This window comes from Protomyctophum bolini (genome assembly GCF_963924005.1).
Source record: "Protomyctophum bolini genome assembly, chromosome: 21".
Lineage (NCBI taxonomy): Eukaryota > Metazoa > Chordata > Actinopteri > Myctophiformes > Myctophidae > Protomyctophum > Protomyctophum bolini.
Window position 1 is genome coordinate 14,814,252 of NC_137882.1, and position 19,653 is coordinate 14,833,904.

General features: G+C 40.8%; 3 protein-coding genes across 4 annotated transcripts in view; 1 reads left to right on the forward strand and 2 right to left on the reverse strand.

The window, feature by feature from the left end:
• Nucleotides 1-336: 336 nt before the first annotated feature.
• tyms (thymidylate synthetase) lies at nt 337-3,434 on the forward strand. Its single transcript, XM_080793710.1, has 7 exons — nt 337-663; nt 1,438-1,511; nt 1,608-1,782; nt 1,961-2,062; nt 2,190-2,365; nt 2,527-2,598; nt 3,024-3,434. Exons 1-7 carry the CDS (start codon nt 444-446, stop codon nt 3,159-3,161), a joined length of 957 nt encoding a protein of 318 aa, XP_080649836.1. The 5' UTR covers nt 337-443; the 3' UTR covers nt 3,162-3,434.
• A 913-nt stretch (nt 3,435-4,347) lies between these two features.
• On the reverse strand, nt 4,348-12,467 carry enosf1 (enolase superfamily member 1). The gene is made up of 15 exons (XM_080794202.1): nt 12,361-12,467; nt 12,162-12,264; nt 11,236-11,351; nt 10,655-10,741; nt 9,640-9,666; nt 9,483-9,555; nt 9,303-9,341; nt 8,752-8,834; nt 8,538-8,660; nt 7,089-7,223; nt 6,473-6,514; nt 6,224-6,353; nt 5,299-5,398; nt 5,130-5,211; nt 4,348-4,546 (listed from the first exon to the last, which is right to left on the reverse strand). The coding sequence occupies exons 1-15, from the start codon at nt 12,439-12,441 to the stop codon at nt 4,454-4,456; spliced, it is 1,314 nt and encodes a 437-aa protein (XP_080650328.1). The 5' UTR covers nt 12,442-12,467; the 3' UTR covers nt 4,348-4,453.
• Nucleotides 12,468-14,615: 2,148 nt separating this feature from the next.
• LOC308336674 (tyrosine-protein kinase Yes) overlaps nt 14,616-19,653 on the reverse strand; it is a 37,024-nt gene continuing 31,986 nt past the window's right edge. For both annotated transcript variants that reach the window (XM_080794160.1, XM_080794159.1), the window contains exons 11-12: nt 18,982-19,113; nt 14,616-16,678 (exon numbers count right to left, since the gene is read on the reverse strand). In XM_080794160.1, coding sequence (XP_080650286.1) covers nt 16,470-16,678; nt 18,982-19,113 — 341 coding nt within the window. In that variant the 3' untranslated portion in view covers nt 14,616-16,469. The remainder of the gene's footprint in view (nt 16,679-18,981; nt 19,114-19,653) is intronic.

Below are 19,653 nucleotides of genomic sequence, written 5' to 3' on the forward strand. Positions count from 1 at the left end.
GTTAATACATTCGTCAATCAATTAATCAACGTGTCTTTTTTTTAAGATGTTTTTTTTGCTTTCGCCTTTTTTCTTTTTATTGATAGAGGGATAGATGAAAGTAGGCTGACAGGAAATTGATTTTAGTGGGCGAAACATCACCACAGAGGCGTGACTAAAATGTGCGCGCCTTTCCCTTATTGGCTAGACGCAAGGGAAGAGGCGCGAGAATGTTCACAACAAGGAAGTGTTTTTCAGCTGATCATTGCCTCATTGGCCCATGCTCATTGGCCGTTCATGGTAACGTGACTTAGGGAGGTGCGGGCCCGGTCCAAAAAAAAGAACCCGGGAATTTATTCATCATCATTACACCAAACTCAACTTGTGTTCGCGTTCGAGTTGCATATTCAGCCAAAACTTGGAGTTACTTAACAAAGTGAATAGTTTCTGTGAGGAATAGCAAAATGCCTGCAACGTCAGAAATACATGCGGCGGAACAAAAAGAAGAACTTAAAAAAGAAGACGGAAAGAACATGGAAACGGGTTCGTTCGGTCTGTTCTGTGATGAGCGCGGCTATCTGAAGCAGATTGAGTACATAATGCAACACGGACACCGCAAGGGAGACAGAACTGGAACAGGAGTAGTCTCTGTGTTCGGTTCTCAGGGGAGATACAGTCTCCGAGGTAAGAGAGAGAGGGGGCTTTCTTCTGGTTTGTTGTCATTCTATTATGGCTCTGGACTGGACTCTGGTTGTCTCACATTCAGTGATGGATGAAATACTCTTAAAAGTCCAGTATTCAAAATGTACCGGAGTAAAAGTACAAGTGATGGCATCAAAATGTACTGAATGAAAGTACCAAAACAGTATGATGTAGAGTCTAATTTCACATATCCGCTAAATCTGCTAAGTAACAAACTATCAAAGAAATAATAGTAGTACAATACTTACCTTTGAGATAGCTCTGGTCCATAGCCCTTTGCTGCCGTTGCATTCATTTGCACTAATAGAGCTATGATGGACCAGAGCTACCTCTGAGATGTAGCTTTATAGCCTAGGCTATAACGTGTAAAATAAAAAAAATATATATACTCAAGTACTTAAAGACTATCAAAGTTGTACTTTACCACAGCACTTGAGTAAAGTTTGTTATTGCATCATTGATTATCAATAACGACGGCATCTGTAGAAATATTGTTGCAATTTTAGAAATATAAATTGTCAAATTTTCATGTGTTCTAATTGTATGTACTTTACATTACTTAAACAGTTTCCAAATATTTTTTACCATTTTGGGGGAAATAAATGGCCAATTTGACATCAAGGTGACCACTCTTGCTTACTAGTGCCCACTCCCGTTACCGTTCTAAATAGTAATAACCTGGCGTCCCTATTTTGTCATTTTAGGCAAACATTTGAGAGGATCTTGGAGATAATTATCCTACTGTAATCTTTACAGATCAGTTTCCCTTGCTGACGACTAAAAGAGTCTTTTGGAGAGGAATTCTAGAAGAGCTACTGTGGTTTATCAAGGTGAGGATATCAATGTTATTTTCAATTACTATTAATAATGTTACCGTTTCAAAGTTGATATAAAGCAGTGTTTCTCAAATTGGGGTCCTTTCTCAGGGTTCAACAAATGCCAAGGAGCTGTCAGAAAAAGGGGTCAAGATTTGGGATGCCAATGGATCACGGCAATTCCTGGACAAGAGCGGGTTCACGGACCGAGAGGAGGGAGACCTGGGACCGGTCTACGGCTTCCAATGGAGGCATTACGGAGCGGAGTACACAGACATGCATGCAGGTGCAGTATATCACACAAAGCACCGGATATGCATATGATATTTTGAAATTACTTAACAATAGTTACAATAATTTCACCCACATGTGACCTTACTGTTTCCAAAGTCCAAACATAAATCAAATGTTCCTAATGAATACAGATGTTGAGTGCATTACAAATCAATACCTCTTCTCTGTAGATTACACAGGACAAGGTGTTGACCAGCTGCAGAAAGTCATTGACACTATTAAAACCAACCCAGAGGACAGGAGGATTATCATGTGTGCTTGGAACCCCAAAGGTAATAAATGGACACCGTTTAAAAATGAAAACAAAACCGACTTTCTAATCATTTGGGGGTGCACAAAGTGTCTAGTCTGTTAATGTTAGACTAACGTTGACCTGTTGCCTTGTGTGTGTCGGTGCAGACCTGCCCCTCATGGCGCTGCCCCCTTGCCATGCCCTGTGCCAGTTCTACGTGTGTGACGGGGAGCTGTCGTGCCAGCTGTACCAGCGTTCAGGGGACATGGGTTTGGGAGTGCCCTTCAACATCGCCAGTTATGCCCTTCTAACCTACATGATCGCACACATCACAGGACTGAAGGTGAGGGGGCGTTCGTTTTGTTTACTCGAAGATAGAGAAGACACATGTTTTACCACTACACACACACCGGCAGAAGCCACTTGTTTTCAGAGACTAGTTGTTTGTATTGAAAATTAGGTTCCTTTTTGCGTTTAAAAAAATTGCATTCTATGTTTTTCCAGACTGGTGACTTTGTGCACACCCTGGGGGATGCTCATGTCTATATCAACCACATTGAACCTCTCAAAACACAGGTGCGTGAATAAGAACAATTTATGTTTGAACTTTATGCTGCTCCTAGACAGTCACCGGTGAGTTCCAATTACAATTAGATCTTTCATATTTTTTATTTCACTAAAGAATAAGAATATTCTTAGAAGAATAACATGTTGAAACTCCTAATTATTATATTTATGTCCCATAAAACTGTCCATGTCCATGAAGGACACACATTTCGGCTATCCAGCCTTTGTCAGTGTCTGGACAGCCAAAATGTTTGTCCTTCATAGTAAAGACAGGGAGAAGAAATTAAAAAAATAACTCACTGTTGTCATGCTGAATGCAAAATAAATGTCCTGTCATCATAAGAAAAATTCTATAGTACTGTACCTGTATGTTTTTAGGCTGAGTTTGTTGCGTACGGATTTCCGTCTAAATTGTGTATCCTATCCTCTTGCAGCTCCAGAGGGAGATTCGCCCGTTTCCCAAACTGAAGATCCTCAGGAAGGTGGAGAACATCAATGACTTCTGTGCAGATGACTTTGAGATCTGTGACTATAATCCCCATCCCGCTATCAAAATGCAGATGGCCGTTTAAATCTTCAAAGATCAAATATCAGATTCATACATTCATTAGATTTAGGCTCTACGTCACACTGTACAGTACCTCAGGACACATTTCACCAACATTTTCATAAGGAACCGGGGAATAATATTAACATTTTGAACTCTCGTTTAGTGGTATAAAGTCTCATAGTAGAGACTACTCTGAATTTATGGCTGGAGATCTCTTTGGTAACTACCACACATGTATTCATTTTAAATGAATGGTCATCTTGTTTAAACAGTTAATATCTAAATTTGTAAATAAATAATTGCGATCGCAGTGAGCACTTACTATGAGACCTAGCAGATCATGTCTGTCTGTCCGTCCCGCTATTTTATAGAATGGTTTGGTGGATTATTGATTGGAACGTATTTTATATAAGAAATGGTTATTTCTTTGACCTTTTCCATATTTTGCACAGCAAGGCACAAATTAGATGTTTCAGCCACAAGCTTTCATCAGCATTTCGCTGATCAGTTCACAAACCTATTTAAATAAAATAAAGCTCACATAGAAAAGGGAATAAACAGTGGTTCTAAACCTGTGGAATTCCCTGCAACATACTAGCGTCATGTCCAGGGGGTGTACTTGTACATCAAGCTGCCTCACGCTACAGAAACAGGAGATAGGCTCCTGCCCTATGGGCCTCATGGCTCGGCAAGGCTACTTACTTACTACTACTAAACCTGTGGGTCTGATTTTGCGGGCAGATAACAGTGAAGTGTCAAGGAATTTGAATACTTCTAATACCCACAAGGAAACCTACAAACAAAATGCAATGCCTTATTTAACTCCTACAATTGCAATTAAATTCACGGGTCACGGCCCGAGAACCAAACCCATTCAGGACGGGAACCCCTTTTGGTGTTTTAAGCATTATGTTATGCTTTAGCTGTTGAAAAATAGCAGATCTACAAGTTCATAGCGCGGCACCGAGTGCTGTGCTACAAGCTTGTAGATCTGCTATTTTTTAAAAATCTTGAAAATGTGTCGCAAATCTTTGAAAAATCTTTGCTTTTGCGGGGTCGCTGGAATTACATATTGTCAGATGGGGCCAATTACAATATACATTTTGGGGTCCTTGAAATTAAATAAGTTGAGCACCACTGATATAGAAACATAGGTTTTTCATAAATGGTTTAGAAGATTTTTATTTTTATTCAACTTCAGGCCTAAATGGGTTAACACAATTGAAATGATCAAAGTTGTAAAAACCTGTTATTTAAGACTAGATAATCTACTTTTTCTGTTTAGCATCAGTGATCTGATTTCAAAAGCATCCCTCATTTATTTAAGAGCTTCTTCCATGTCTCCCCATCCGGGTACTGGTAAGCTTGCACAGATGACTCAAACATCTCACAAGAATAGCCTGGATCCTGCCAACAAAAAGAATCACATGTAGCCACTGCTAGACAGACTGCCTGAAGCAATCCATTTAGAAGAACTCTATACAGGTACAAGAACACGATTTAAGTCCATTTTCATAATGAAGTAGTAGATGTAACAAAATGCATAGTGAAATACATAGTGTAAAGTAGCCTTTTCACACGGGAGGCGACTGACGCATAGTCGCGCACATTTCTAAAGTTAAAATGTAAGACCTTTTTAATACCAAATTGGCCAAATTCTTAAATACGGTAGTATGTAAGAAAGAGGCAAACATTGTGAAAATAGACTATCTTCAAGTTCACAACGCCTCAAGCCTTGCATACTTGGCTGCTGGGTCGCAAGACACATTTCAGTGTGAACTGACAAAGTACTATATCATATCTCATATCGGTTTGGCTATTTTCACAATGTTTTTGTGGAATTGAGTCAAACTAAATGTAATTTGGTAGGGTGGGTCCCCAGTTAAAATATTATTTTGGGGGTCGCTGCCTGAAATATTTGGGAACCCTTGTTCTAGGTATACACAGTAAGGGTAGTGTATTACAATATGCTCTCTTGACTCTTACGTACCTTGGGGGTCATGTAGTGGGCGTTGCGAATTACAACAGGACAGGTGAAATGCTCATGGAGGTGGTCAACATATTCACACATCCTAAAAGATAAGGATATGTCCCATAATTGTGGTAATCTGTGACAGCCAGCAGGTGGAACGGACAGCAAACGCAAATAATGTTCTCACCGGTTATCGAGGTTTGCAGACACCGAGATATAGTCGAACAGGATCAGGTGTTGAACAAGCTCACACAGACCAACTCCTCCGGCATGGGGACACACAGGCACTGACGAAGAAGTGAGAAACATTGTTAACCATCTTTATACAGCATATGCCATCCACTATAGGCTATTCCCTATTTTATACTTGGAACAACAAATAAGCCAATCTACAATTGACTGTTTACTGCTATTCTTGGTTTGCCTAATGCCTATAATGATGCCCAAAACAGGGACAGCTGTTTGAAAGTGGTTAATTATTTTTCAACACATTTGTTTTCCTCAATTTCATCGTTCTATGCCAATTGATTCATCCCCACACACATTTGTGTTCTGTCACTGCTGCTGTTGTATCCTACTAACTCCTTGCTGACAGGTGCTGCCACAGCCCATAGGCTGTGACAAATATCACCCTCCCCGCCCGGCTTCCTCGAATCCCTCCCCCTAACACGGTGCTCGTATATAGACACTCGAACTGAACTGAACACTTCCACTTGAACTGAACAGAGCTGCCTTGGGCCTTCTTTATGTTCACCGGCTTATTTTCCCCCCACTATGATGCCTACAAAGGGCATTAACTTAGAACTCTTGTCCTGATATTAGTTATTGTTGCTGTTCTTTTGCTACAGAATAGGGAGGCAGAAACCTATCTCCATATTCTAATCTAACTTTTCTTTTCGTAAATGAACGCCCTACTTGATCATACTACAGCATCACACAAAAGCATCAAAAAGTATAAGATCCGCAAGGTCAAAGACTTGAAATGCGAGGTTTCCACCAGACAGCGACGATAATGGCAAAACAAATGTGAAACTCTAGTGCTCTGCATTAAGAGGGGAAAAGTGAACAATTCAAGCAGCCATGGCTACCTGTTGGGACAACCCTGGTCTTACCCTGGAACTTGTGAGCCATCAGCAGCACGGCCAGGTTCTCGTTAACGCTGCCCAGACGGCAGCTGTCTATCTGGACAAACTGCAGGGCCGACGCCTGCAGGAACTGCTTGAACATCACCCTGTTGTGACACTGGGACGGGAGGATGTTAACATTTAACTCATCGCACGAGCAATTATTTGTCAGATGTTCGACACGTTATGCTACGAAGAAACATGAAGCTGTAGCAGTTTTAAAATCCACAGACAGACCTGCTCCCCTGAAGCTACTCCAATTCCAAGTGGAGCCAGAGCCTGCAACAATGCAACAGAGAAGAACAAAAGTCTAAAGTTAGAAAGATTACTTAAATGCATAACAGTATCACTTGCCAAATTGGTTATTTTGGCAATATTTTGTATTGGAATCCCCAGAGGTAAATCTGAGATTCTGTCAGGTGTGTGACTGTGCCGTTTATGATATTGAGTTACATTTAATAAAGTACGTGTTTGGAGAAAAAAAAAGAAATCACACTCGTGTGAAGTGAGCGGTGCCTTTCATCACAATGATGACGTCTGATGATGTCAACAACATGACATCACTGACATTCCGTGCTTACAGACAGACATGCATACACACAAGAAGCTCTTCTGCATCGCTCAAAAACAAAAAATCTTACTATTTGGATAAATTAGTACCTTTTCACCATCAGTTAATGCTTCATATCTATAAGAGTAACCTTGTTGGGGTGATTTGTTTATTTCTGAAACAGTTCTTATAACAAAATCCAATACAGAAGGTAATGCTGTGACCCAGGGGGTGGCGCCCTCTAGTGGCAGTGATTTCATAACAAAGCACTCTACTCGCTCCCCTTCCTTCTTTTGTATTGACCTTGGAGATGGCAGCATGTCCCAGGATGTCATCTGGACAGGTCGGCTCCTCGATCCACAGAGGTTTGTACTCGGCCAGGCTGGAGGTCCAGCTAATGGCTTCCCCCACATCCCATCTCTGGTTGGCATCAATCATCTAACATTAAAAAGGATACCAGTGGTCACTGTCGGGTGGAAACCTCTTATCTTAGCATCAATCAATTTAAAGCATTGTACAAAAACATGATATTTTCAAGATACAGGGAGGAAGAAAATTATTAAATCACGAGTACTCAAAATATATTATATTTATGTATAATGTTATGTTATATTGGTAATTTGGTATTTAATTGTCTATATAATTAAAATAGACGATTTTTGATATGTATAATATGGATGTATGTGTGTAAGTATATGGGATAGTATTAGGGTGTACACATGTATATTTTATGTATACTCTTTTACTTCTTCTCACACCTTTTCTGATATGCTTAGAATTCTTTATTTATTTATTCTTTCCTTATTTCTTCTTGCTATTTTTAACTATTTATTTTAATTGTTTTTCCTTGTGATGTGAAATACAAGGAATTGTTCTGTTTTATTGGCCTATTGGAATTAAACATGACAAACAAACAAAAACAAAACCCCTGTGTCGTACATATTGGTAGCTATAGCCCCCTATTGCTGTTACACACTTGAATAATGTTGATAAACCGCATCGTTCAACGCTGCAAACTTTTGGACCTTGTGCGCTGTGTGTGTGTGACGTGTGTGCACATACGGAGAGACAGAGAATTATTTAATGAAAATCAAGATTTAACGACCTGCCTCGCTATAGTGCATGTAGGCTACGCTATCACAAACATTTCGCCGTGTGTGTGTGTGTGCATGCAGAGAGAGAGAGGGGCGTCCTGTGTCGGTATCGGGTCTCGCACTTGTATCACGGCACCCTGCACGTACGTGATGTCAAAATTAATTGGAATAAAAAACAAATGATGTATATGTATCGGGTCTACTCTGGATCTCATCTTGGTGAACTCTTGCAGTGTGTGATGCCTAGTCGGCAACCAATCATTTAGTGTGAAAGCCACACAGATATAATGACAGTCGATTTAAAAAAAAAAACTCCTGTAGTGTGAAATACATAACGATCTGATGACTCGCCAGCAACTTTAAAACTCCTAAAACATTATGAAAGGAGCCCCCTACACTATCGTGCTGATTCCTAAACATTTAACACAATATGTGAAATGTATGTTTTATGTACTGTTTAAGTATCAGCATCGTTCCTGTTCTTCTACATAAAGCCAACAAGATGAAGAAAATTAAGAAATCACATATTCAGGCATCATTAAACTTTGTCTGAAACTATTAAGATTTTATGGAAGATACTTCTGAACATATTGATAGTTGCTTCCCAAAAGACTGAGATCAGTCGTGGCGACTTGGAGCTTGAATCCATGAGACTTACCAAAGTGTTGCTGGGTCCAATCATCTGCCTTATCAGGCTGCACCTGCGCTTGTCATCCTGCAGGTCGGCCCCTACCTTCACCTTAAACCTGGTCCAGCCGCTGGCGAGAGCATCTGTGCAAAGCTTCAGAAACAGATGGACCAACAGTTAGTTGGAAGAGTTGTTGCTGTTTTTAGACATCACAAGTCAAAATTGTGAATTGATGTCCTGAGACCTTTTTGAGCTTCTGGTCTGAGTATCCCAGCCAAGCACAGGATGTAGTGTAGGCAGGATAGCCCTCCTCCAGCATCTGACCCTCTGGCAGGCAAAACAAAAACCGGCCACACAGGTAATACATTTTGACTTAAAGTGCAATGCCTACTTTATAGATCGTCGATAACTCTGAAATGGAACCATATGGACATGTGAGGGTCCATTTGTACACTCTCTTCTCTTTAAGGGTCCATTTGGAAGCCCTTCAAGTAACCCAGAGGGTCCCTGTACTCCACTTTAAGAACCAGTGAGGTATTACAGGATAAGGAATCGGACCGTTAAGAGGGAATCATTAAGAAACGATCCCAACCCTATCGGTAACTGATTTTCAGTTATTTCTGGGAAACGATGAAGTATAAATTAGTCTTAAGTGCCATCCATTTAACACAGCTGTCACAGACGATAGGGGTCTACTGTGCAACCCCAAAGCGCTTGAGCTCAGACTGTATTAATTTGTGAAGTGGCAGTTTTAGCTTCATCTGAGCCATTAATGTGTCCCTGTAGTGTGCTTACCTCTCTGCTGTTTTCCTTCTTGTGCCTTCATTAGTATGTCTGAGAGAGAGAGAGAGAGAGAGAGAGAGAGAGAGATAAAGAGAGTGTGTCTAGAACAAAATGTTTCTATGGTTGGTCTTTGTGCGTGACTCCATCTGCACATATCGTGACCCATTTTTTGAAAGCAAACCACTGCCTTACCTAAAGCTTCTTGCTCTGTAAGGGCATCCGTGATATATCTGAAATCGATACAGGAGACGATCTGCTTCGGATCCTGAGACAGACACCAGAATGGACCATTTCAATATTTCCCTGTGATTATTATGCAAACAATGATTTAAAATTCCCAGAGACTCACCATGTCAACAAGCAGCTTCCACAGCGGCTGCAAGAGAAGTTATAATGGTATGACTTATGAGCAGTGGTGTAAAGTACGGTATTTAAAATGTAAGTATCTAAAAGTAGTATTTAAAAATTTCTGTATTTTTACTTACTTACTTATTAACCACTTATCCTAATTTAAACTTAAGCTATTTGAAAATAGCCAATCTAAAAGCACACAATATGTCGCATGATATTTTGAAATAGGGATGTCCCGTTCCCGATCCGATTTCTGTGTTAGCTGATACCGATACTGAATACCGATACCAGAGAATATATATATATTATATATTTACTCCTCACTCAAGTACATTTTGAATAGCGAATAGTGTACTTGTAACAGACTTAAGGCCGATTCATACTCCTATTTTAGAGCCGAATAAAAGTCGGTTCGGCGCTGTAGAGCCTACAATTTGACGTCATTTGAGGTTCGGGGGGTCGGGTATCGTCCTAAAGTCGGCTCTTCGGTGCTACTGAAAATTACTGACGAGCCGAAAACATTTCGGCACTACAGCGCCGAAACAGCGGTAAAATAGGAGTATGAATCGGCCCTCAGGGTAGTGATACTTTTACTTCAGTAAAAAATGTGAGTACTTCTTCCATCACTGCACTCATGCTAATGGGAAGATACAAGGGGACACTCATCATAATGACCTCTAGAGAGAGAGTCTCTAGACCAATGTTTAACCCATTTAGATCTGAGACCAGATTCTATAAAATGTCTTTTAAATCAAAACAAAAAAACAAAACATGTTTCTATGTCAGTGGTTCTCAAACCTTTTCATGCCAAGGACCCCAAAAATGATATGTATTTGGCCGTCGAACTGCATCTCAAAATAGTGTATTCCAGGGACCCCCAGAAGCAAAGTTAAAAATGTTTGCTGTGAAATAACTCGGTGCCACACTATGAGCTGAGCTTGTAGATATGCTATTTTTCAACAGATGAGCCAGATGCGTCCTCCGGTCTAAATGGGTTAAAAGTGGTGTCCGACCTTGCCTTCTGTCCTTGCCCACAGGTCCCACACAGCATTGAGAACTGCAGCGGTGGCGAGGTGGATAACTCCTTTCTCTGGACCGATCTGTATTGCAGAAGAAGGCAAAAATAAATGTCACCTTCACAGTCACACCGTCACTTCTCGGCCCAAAGCTTTCAACGAAGGGACCAATTAAGGTCTGTTGTGTACGTTTTGATTGATGATGTGTGTCACTGTGTGTGTGTGTGTGTGTGTGTGTGTGTGTGTGTGTGTGTGTGTGTGTGCTTCCTGTACCCATCATTTGTTTTCCCACTGTTGCTAATATGGCAGACAGTGTATGACCTATGTTGACTGTGAATACAATATGTGTGTTGTTGTTTATATTCTGAACCCGTTTGGATTAATGCACTGAGCATGAGTGTACAGGACATCAGAAGCTACTGAAAAATATTTGGGCCCTTGTAAGGTATTTTATAAATGTGGACTAAAATAAAGAAATTAAAGTGTGTGTGTCTGTCTGTCTGTCTGTGTGTATGTGTGTGTGTGTGTGTGTGTGTGTGTGTGTGTGTGTGTGTGTGTGTGTGTGCTCACTCACTGACCCATCTCATCTGTCCATCACTGGTCAGGGTGCGGTAGAATCCACGGAAGTCTCTGATAATGTCCTCTAAGGATTTCCCCACAACCAGGTCTGACAGGGCCTGCACGGCACACACAACTAGAAAAAAAAACACATTATTTGCCACAACTAATGACCAAATTGACACAGAAATCACTAGCAAATAAAGAAATACCTGGTAATTATATTTGTTGTACCCTGTAGGATGGCAAGCAGTCTTTTGAACGTTCTCACTATGTGACTTAATGCACTAGATGCAGTTTAATTTGTCTTCATAAATTATTATTTATGCCTATAAAGTTGAAATTTATTTTCTTCATTTAGTTTTTATTTTGTGTATGTTTTTAAATGTTAGATCCATAGACGGATGCAGACTAGCCTGTGCTTTAGGGCACAGCAAACTTCTAGGAACTCAGGTGTGGGTCCAATCTAGCCCCACAAGCAGAACCCAAATGGTACTAAAGTTCTGGCATTTGGTAGACAAGCGATCATCCAAATTTCATAAAAGCTTTATGGAGGGTTCCGAGAGGGGCTAGGTCCAATCATGCTATGTAAGATTGACAGGACCACCCATAAACCTTTACTAAATTCATCCAGACAATCTACTCAATTAGGTATATTATATTCTGATGCAGCAGCACTGCATGAGCAGCAGCAGTATTTTGGTAAAAATCCAGGTTCAAATTATTGTCCTTGTATTAACAAATATCACCACAAGATGGCACTAGATGATTCAAAACTGTAAACATGCACATTGTAAAGTAGTCTGAGTATTTATAGTGACCTTGTATTGTAATTTGTAACTGACTGACTCAACAGGTTCTGCAGCCGTCCTGTCTAGATACTAGACTAGATAGCATACCGTACAAACAAACAAACAAATCATGATATATCTGAGCATAATCTTACCAATCTCTGTGCCTCTCCCCACAGTAAATGTCAGACCATAGCCCTTAAACCCATTATCGGTGTCAATAACAACATATGCGGCTGAATAGTCCGGATCGGTGTGCTGCAAATTAATGTGAAATGTTAATAACTGGATAGTCCCCTTTTTTTAGTTAAATAAAACTGCATCCGTCTATGGATCTATGCTGCTTCTTCTTACCATTGCATCTGAACCATGTTGATCCAAAGACGTCGGAAATCTTACGTCTCTCACACTTAATTTAGTAATTGTATTGATCATATTTAATTTGAACCAGGGTAACTCGGTCCCGTGGTATAACAGGAAGAGTCCAGGCAGGCGTTATTTATTATGGATCCCGCCTCAGTTCTAGGAAAGCTCCGCTGTAATTGGCCAGTATAGTCACTGTGATAACAGGCTTCATTGATCCCGCCCACTACGACATATGATTGGTTAAAATGGTTGTTTTCATATGTACTTTCATCATACTAAAGTAAAAATATTCAGTATTAAATGTCCAGTATTCTTTCTATTCGCAGTACACTCAAGACACTGCTCCCGCTGCCACCCTATGGAGCTGACCTGTTCTGATATCCCATCAGCCTCTTTTGTTTGAGTGCACGTGCTGGGTCGTTACTACAACAAGAACAACAACAGATCCTCCTGTTCGTGGCTGTAACTGGCCAATGTGAAAAGGGTGGGATATATTCCTCAGCCTATATGAAAGTCTGTGAAAGATTCCACGTAAATTGCACACTGCCTTCATATATTTGAGTCATTTTCAAAAATCCATCATCATTATCCATGCATACTTTTCATTTGACCAACAACAAAACTGGTTGCCAAAGCCGTGGATTGGATATCCAGTTTTCCCCCATTTTTACATGTACTATATTTTTACCTGTACTTTGAGATTTTTCCTGTACTTTTAAACAGAGAGGGGGGAGGAGGTAAAGTGTCTAGTTGAGGGGGGCCTCAGGGGGCCCAAGGGGGGTCATCAGCCTCTTTTGTTTGAGTGTGCTGGTGCCTGGGTCATTACTAGGCCTACAACAACAACAGTAGGCCTACCTGTTGGCCAATGTGAAAAGGGTGGGATATATTCCTCAGCCTAGTATGAAAGTATGTGAAAGATTCCACGTAAATAAATTGCACACTGCCTTCATGATTCGAGTCATTTTCAAAAATGTAAGTCGCTGTAAGTCTATGTTCATTAGCAAACTGTAAATAAAGGGGGGGGGGGGGGGGGGGGGGGGGGGGCTGGGGAGCACGTACCCACTGATCCGGCCGTTATAAGAACCTTCCGCCGCTGCATATGTTGATCTGACCTCATCAAACCCTGCACTCAAGACACGCTCCATATAACAGTACATAATTAATTCCATATGTTGATCTGACCCCTGGGCCAGATCAACCCAGCAGTCTGCTGTCACCCATAGGCATGCCTAGGTTCTCGCACTCAGGGCGTCTTCTTACTGGTGGTGCTTTGAAAGATCAATGCCAACAATATGAATTCATTATTTTCTTCTATTTTATTTTACAAATCCCTATTAGTAGGCCTATCTAGGCATATTCCCCACCAAATGTAACATGATGAAGCCTAGCCATATTACGCGTAATTAAAATATAAAATGAGGATTTTACAACTTTGTACAAAGCCCTTCTCCTTATCTTTTGTAATGCAAAGAATACTGCACTGACGAGTCCATGTAGATAACGCACAAAAAGAGAAAGTCTCTGGGTGTACAAATGGATCTAAATGGTCCCATAAGGTTCTCATTCTGTGGGTCGGGACTCGGGACACACATGATAAAAACATGGTCAAACATTGGCCAAATAATATAAGAGGCAAAGCAAAAGTGAAAATAGCTGATCTACAAGCTCATAACGCCTTGCAAATATTTTCACAGTATGTATCTGTCTCATACTCCTACTACATTCCAAGGGCTTATCAGGGTGGGGGGGGGGAGATTGCTCCCAGGTTAAAGGTTGAGAACCACTGCCATAAGGGTCCATTTAGGTTTTAGGTTTTTCTTCTCCATCACCCCTCCTGGCAGAATGAAATGTTGTCCAGCAGGGGGAGTGGGTTTACCCAGGCTAGGCGCTGACAAGAATTCTGACCAGAAGGTCAAGATTAAATTTATCCCCTGAGCAAGCAGACAGGCTCTATCTAGCATTCTAACGGTAAAAATGTTTTACAGCACTCAAATCCAGGGTAGAAGAGGAGAGTTACATAGTGCTGCATTAACAAGATGCGTGAGGAACATGAGTTCTATCATTGTTTAACTTGGGTTTATGCTGCATCACAAGCCAAATTGAGCCTCATTTTATTTATCTGTAGTGATGATCACAAGGGATGTTATGCAAGACAGACAGCTTTGGGGGGGGGGGGGGGGGGGGGGTGTATTAGTATTGCAGAGTTGACTAGTGGTAAATGATGATCAGAAAGACATCAAATGGACCCATGAAAAAAACATGTTCATTTATATAATAGACTATACATTACAGTAATGTAAGATTTAGAAAATTCCAACCAAGAAAGTGAACAAGATCTTTAGTTGCAGTCCATGTCACAGTTGAAATGCAAGTTGCCCGAGTTACATAATTATTTTAAGAAATAAAAATAAAATAAAAACAAAAGTCCATTTAATCTTGTGGAATGTAATGAAAGACATCCTTTGGGATTTGCTCGAAAATATATCAGTATAAAATTGATTGTGAAAATCATCACCAGTTCTGTGATCTACAGGGCTTCTTCCTATCACATGGATTAAAGCAAAATTAAATCTCACGACTGAAAATGTTTGTATGACCTAAAAAGATTTGTGAAACAGTATGAAAAAGAGCCCTCACACGCTGATTCCTAAACAATTAACACAATATGTATTAGTACCATTGTTCCTGCTGTTCTACATACTGCCAACCAGGTGAAAAAGAAAATGATCAATGATTTTGTAACCCATTTTTTCACCCGGTGCCAATTGCCTAAGCTGTAAACCTTTGCTTTTATACAAAAGTATGAAATATCCGAGACAAATTAAGATTTTGTGGCAAATGCTTCTGAAAAAATGAGATGCTCCACTACACAAGCTCTCAATGCGTCACCGACGCATTGAGAGCTTGATTTGCTGTTTTGAGAGCAGATTTGCTGTTTTCGCTGTGCAAGTTAACATGCTTCCACAGAACTTGACAGAAGACATGCTGGCTTCTATGGAATTCAAATGAGTGAAATCAGTCGTGGCGACTGATAACTTTAACCCATGCCATACGTATTTAATTACAATCTCCCTTATTGCTCACTATGCATAATTTACCAGTCATTTCGGTCTTTAAGGCCTAAATGACCTTTTGCTGTAAATTATATTGTAATAATATTACAACATCATTTAGGTGAAAATCCTAGGAGTTCCATTGTGAGCATGTACCGTATTAGTGAAATGTACCATTACTCACATTCTCTGTGCATTTATGAGCACAATTTACTTACATTGCTTTAACTGTTCTGATCATGATATGTTTTTTTCCATGTGCTAACAAACACATGATCGCTAAATGAAACGAGTAACAGACACATTCAAACCGCTTACAAGACCTGTTGTACCTTAAATGAAAGCAAAATCAATATAAAGTTTAAACTCGTTGGAATAAGAATAAAAAATAAAGATAAAATAGTGGTTTGTGCAATTTATTGGCTAGCGTCCAGTTCGGCTTTCTACACCAGTGGTTCTCAAACGATTTCATTTCAAGGACCCCCCCCCAAAACAGACCTGTAAGGGTCCATTTGGAACTCCTCCTCAAGGAACCTTGGGGTCCCTTGGCCCCACTTTGAGAACCACTGTTCTGGAGCAAATCATTCCTGGCTCTTTAACCACCACCTGCAGTCTGTGAGTGAGTCAGTCTGTGCCTTGGGTGGAGAGATGTCCAGAAGGCAAGCCGTGCCACAGACCAGGTCCAATGGATACAAGAAGAGTGGGCGCTTCCATGTAAAATTGACAATTTCTTTCCAAAAATGTAAATATATATATTTAAAAAATGATCTTAAGTAATGTAAAAGATCTGAATATGCACAGTACATTATCAGACCTAAATGTGTCCTTCAACTTCTTGTTTAAGCACAAACTGATTGGATATACTAGTGGTTGTAGAAATATTAGACCGTAATGGTTGATCGTCCAAGCATGTTCTAATCATGTATACTTTATATTACTTGCGAACATTTTCCAAATATTTCATTTTGGAAAAGAATTGCCAATTTACATCACGGTGCCCACTCTTCCTTAGTGCCCACTTCTTCCCCATTAGTGGTCCAACAACTATAGGTTATCACCAGGCTGGTACTGTGGCTCTGTGGCCGTGAAATAATCCTCCAGGAAGGACTGGATGTACTCGAAGGTGGGCCTCTCGTCCGGCTCCTTCTTCCAGCACACCTTCATCATCTCATGCAGGGACTCGGGACAGCCCTGGGGGCAAGGCATGCGGTACCCTCGCTCCACCTGCTCCAGTACCTCTCTGTTCACCATGCCTGCAGGGGAGAGAGGGAGTCAATGGTAAATGGTGCATTTTACAGCGCCTTACATAGATTGTGCATTATATTCACACAGGCATTCATACAGCAATGGCGGAGGAAACCACCAAACCCTCAGAAGAAATCCAGGGGTTCAGTGTCTTGCTCAAGGACACTTTGACACTAACTCTGGGGGAGCCCTAATAAAGTTGTTTTATTTGTTTTCTCATGCCCCCCCCCATGTAAAGCACATTTGAGTATTCATATAGACACTGAAGACACTTCATATAGGCACTTGCTGCACTTGTTTATCTGTTGGATTTGGATATTAAGTAGCCTTTGATTAAAAAAGAAAAAAAACATAATGAAGTGACCTTATTCCGGTAGAGTGTCTCAGCCCTGCGGTCGCTATTTAACTTTTATGTTAAAACAGTGTGGATGGCAGTACTACAGCCATATTTGGACAGGATTAGATTTAATTGAGAATTATTATTAATCCCATCACAATCTGCCACGTTGGCCATTTGTACGCGACCGGAAAATGAACATTCCAGAATTAATTTCCAGTTTTTCTGGTAACACTTCAGCTGAAATGTAAAATATATTGAAATTCAAAAATAGCAAATGTAGCATCTACAAGCTACAAAATGCTTAGCGCCAAGTTTCGAGCTTGTGGATCTGCTACTTTTGATGCTTTTGTATGATCAAGTAGGGCGTTGATGTACCAAAAAAACAACACAAAGTCAGAATATGAAGGTAAGAGGAATCTGCCCGACAGCGACGATTTGCTAACGACCGTGTGACACAGTTTGTGATAATCATAGGCCCATCTGTAACATCAGCACAGTAACTAACGTTACTCTGAGATTCGGCCACAGCTGTTCCTGTGTAATGGACCCTTTTCAAATATTAATAATAACGTTACCGGCAGGTGCGTTTCATTTAGTTTACAGCGTGCCAGCATGAAATTAAACTCTACCGGACCGGTCCGTGCAGCTGGCACACAGCCACATCTAAATGAAACACACCCACACCGTGTTATTACCTTCAGCTGTGTTTGCCTTTCAAAGCTTTTGAAAACGTCTTTTCCTCTGGTAATGCAAGGAAGGTGAATTAAGGACGCCAGGGCAAGCACCATGACGCTCACGGGTGGAAAACTCACACCGGTAGTTCGATGAAATACACTGCAGTGAATGAGAGTCGGCTGGAACAGCTTATGAACAAACGCTATTTCTGAACGATTGCGACCGTGGTCATATAATCCGTTCAGGAATATAATAAGAAGAAGACAGACCACAGGTTGTTTTATGATCACTGGTTTTTCAATGCGCACGCTACGTAATTTTATTGAGGCATCTGGCAGGTATTGTTTAATTAAGGCTCAGTAGTATCTCAATATTTGGTTGTCAGACTGGCACTGATGGACACATCTTTACCTAGTTCATAAACTTACTTTGTGCTCTTTAGATGCCTCTAAAAATAATACAGTGTACACATCGAAAAGAAACAGCAGAAAATAAATGTGTGATGTGTCTTCTTGTATTTTATAAAGGACTCAATCTTTTAGAAATCTATTCATAAGCTTCCATCAAACTCCTGGCTGCAGTTTGCCACCCAGTGAGACAAATATGCCGTCAGGAATTGCTGGATAGAGAAAATGACGTGTCTATTCCTTAATTTACCTTCCTTGTGGTAATGCGGGTGGGATTCTTATACCGCCAGAAAGCTCAGCCTGGATCAATAGGTAGGTAGTATTCCAATTACAGGACGTTCTTGGGTTTACTTTAGACTAATCCCATCAGAACAGGTTATATGACATAGTGTAGTGTAAGGGGCTTAATGAAATTATTCTTTAAATAAGATGATTGCATCAAAAACATAACAAGAAATGTTTTCATATATAGAGAATTACACCAGCTAAATGCATGCATCGAATTCCCAATCCCCTCCCTCTAAATCATAATAGACAAAGATGTGCTGTCTGAAGGTCAGTGTGTTTGACACGCACACACACACACACACACACACACACACACACACACACACACACACACACACACACACACACACACACACACACACACACACACACACACAGTCTGACAGATGGTTATAAACAAGAGTGGTGTTCAATCTCCAAATCAACCCCCACCAGATGGTAGTGTAGTGTCACACAGCTTCATACTAGACATTAACAAGCACTGCAGAGCTCACATGCACTGACACAGTTGTTCACTCCCAGTATAATCGACACCCTTTGACTGCAGATGTGTGTGTGTGTGTGTGTGTGTGTGTGTGTGTGTGTGTGTATGTCCTCCTACCTGGATAGGGCACCCTCCCTTTGGTGACGAGCTCAGTGAGCAGAATGCCAAAAGACCACACGTCTGACTTGATGGTGAAGCGGCCATACAGAGCAGCTTCCGGGGCGGTCCACTTTATGGGGAACTTGGCTCCTGCAATGCATTCCAAAGTGAGAGATTAGAGAGCAATGGTCAGAAACCAGGTGGGAGGGGAGAGAAGAGAGGAGAAGTGAAGAGAGGAAAGGAAAGGAGAGACGAGAAGAGAAGAGAAGAGAAGAGAAGAGAAGAGACAAGACATCTTGTGTTGGTTTGTAAAAAAGTCCTAGTAGTGCTTCTCACCCTGTCATTGGTCTGCCACGCTGCCTGTAGTCTTGTGTAGCGAGACAACTATTCCTCAATCTCCGAAAGCTATATAGAGTCTGGAACTACACATCCAGAAAGCCGAGAATGGAAGCAGTCATCTGTTCGTCATGTTATTTCATTTCAGAATTTCCATTTTAGATTAGCAATAAGCTATATATGCTTAGATTATTTTGTATTATATTAGGACAAATTTGCACGACTGTAAAGACGAAGAGGAGGCGTCGCTTGGGTGCGTTTGGTTCTACAGTCATGAGTCCGACACCCTACCCAAAACCCAACCCCAAAACTAACCTCACAGGAAGCCACAGGTTAGTTGTAACCTGCCATGCA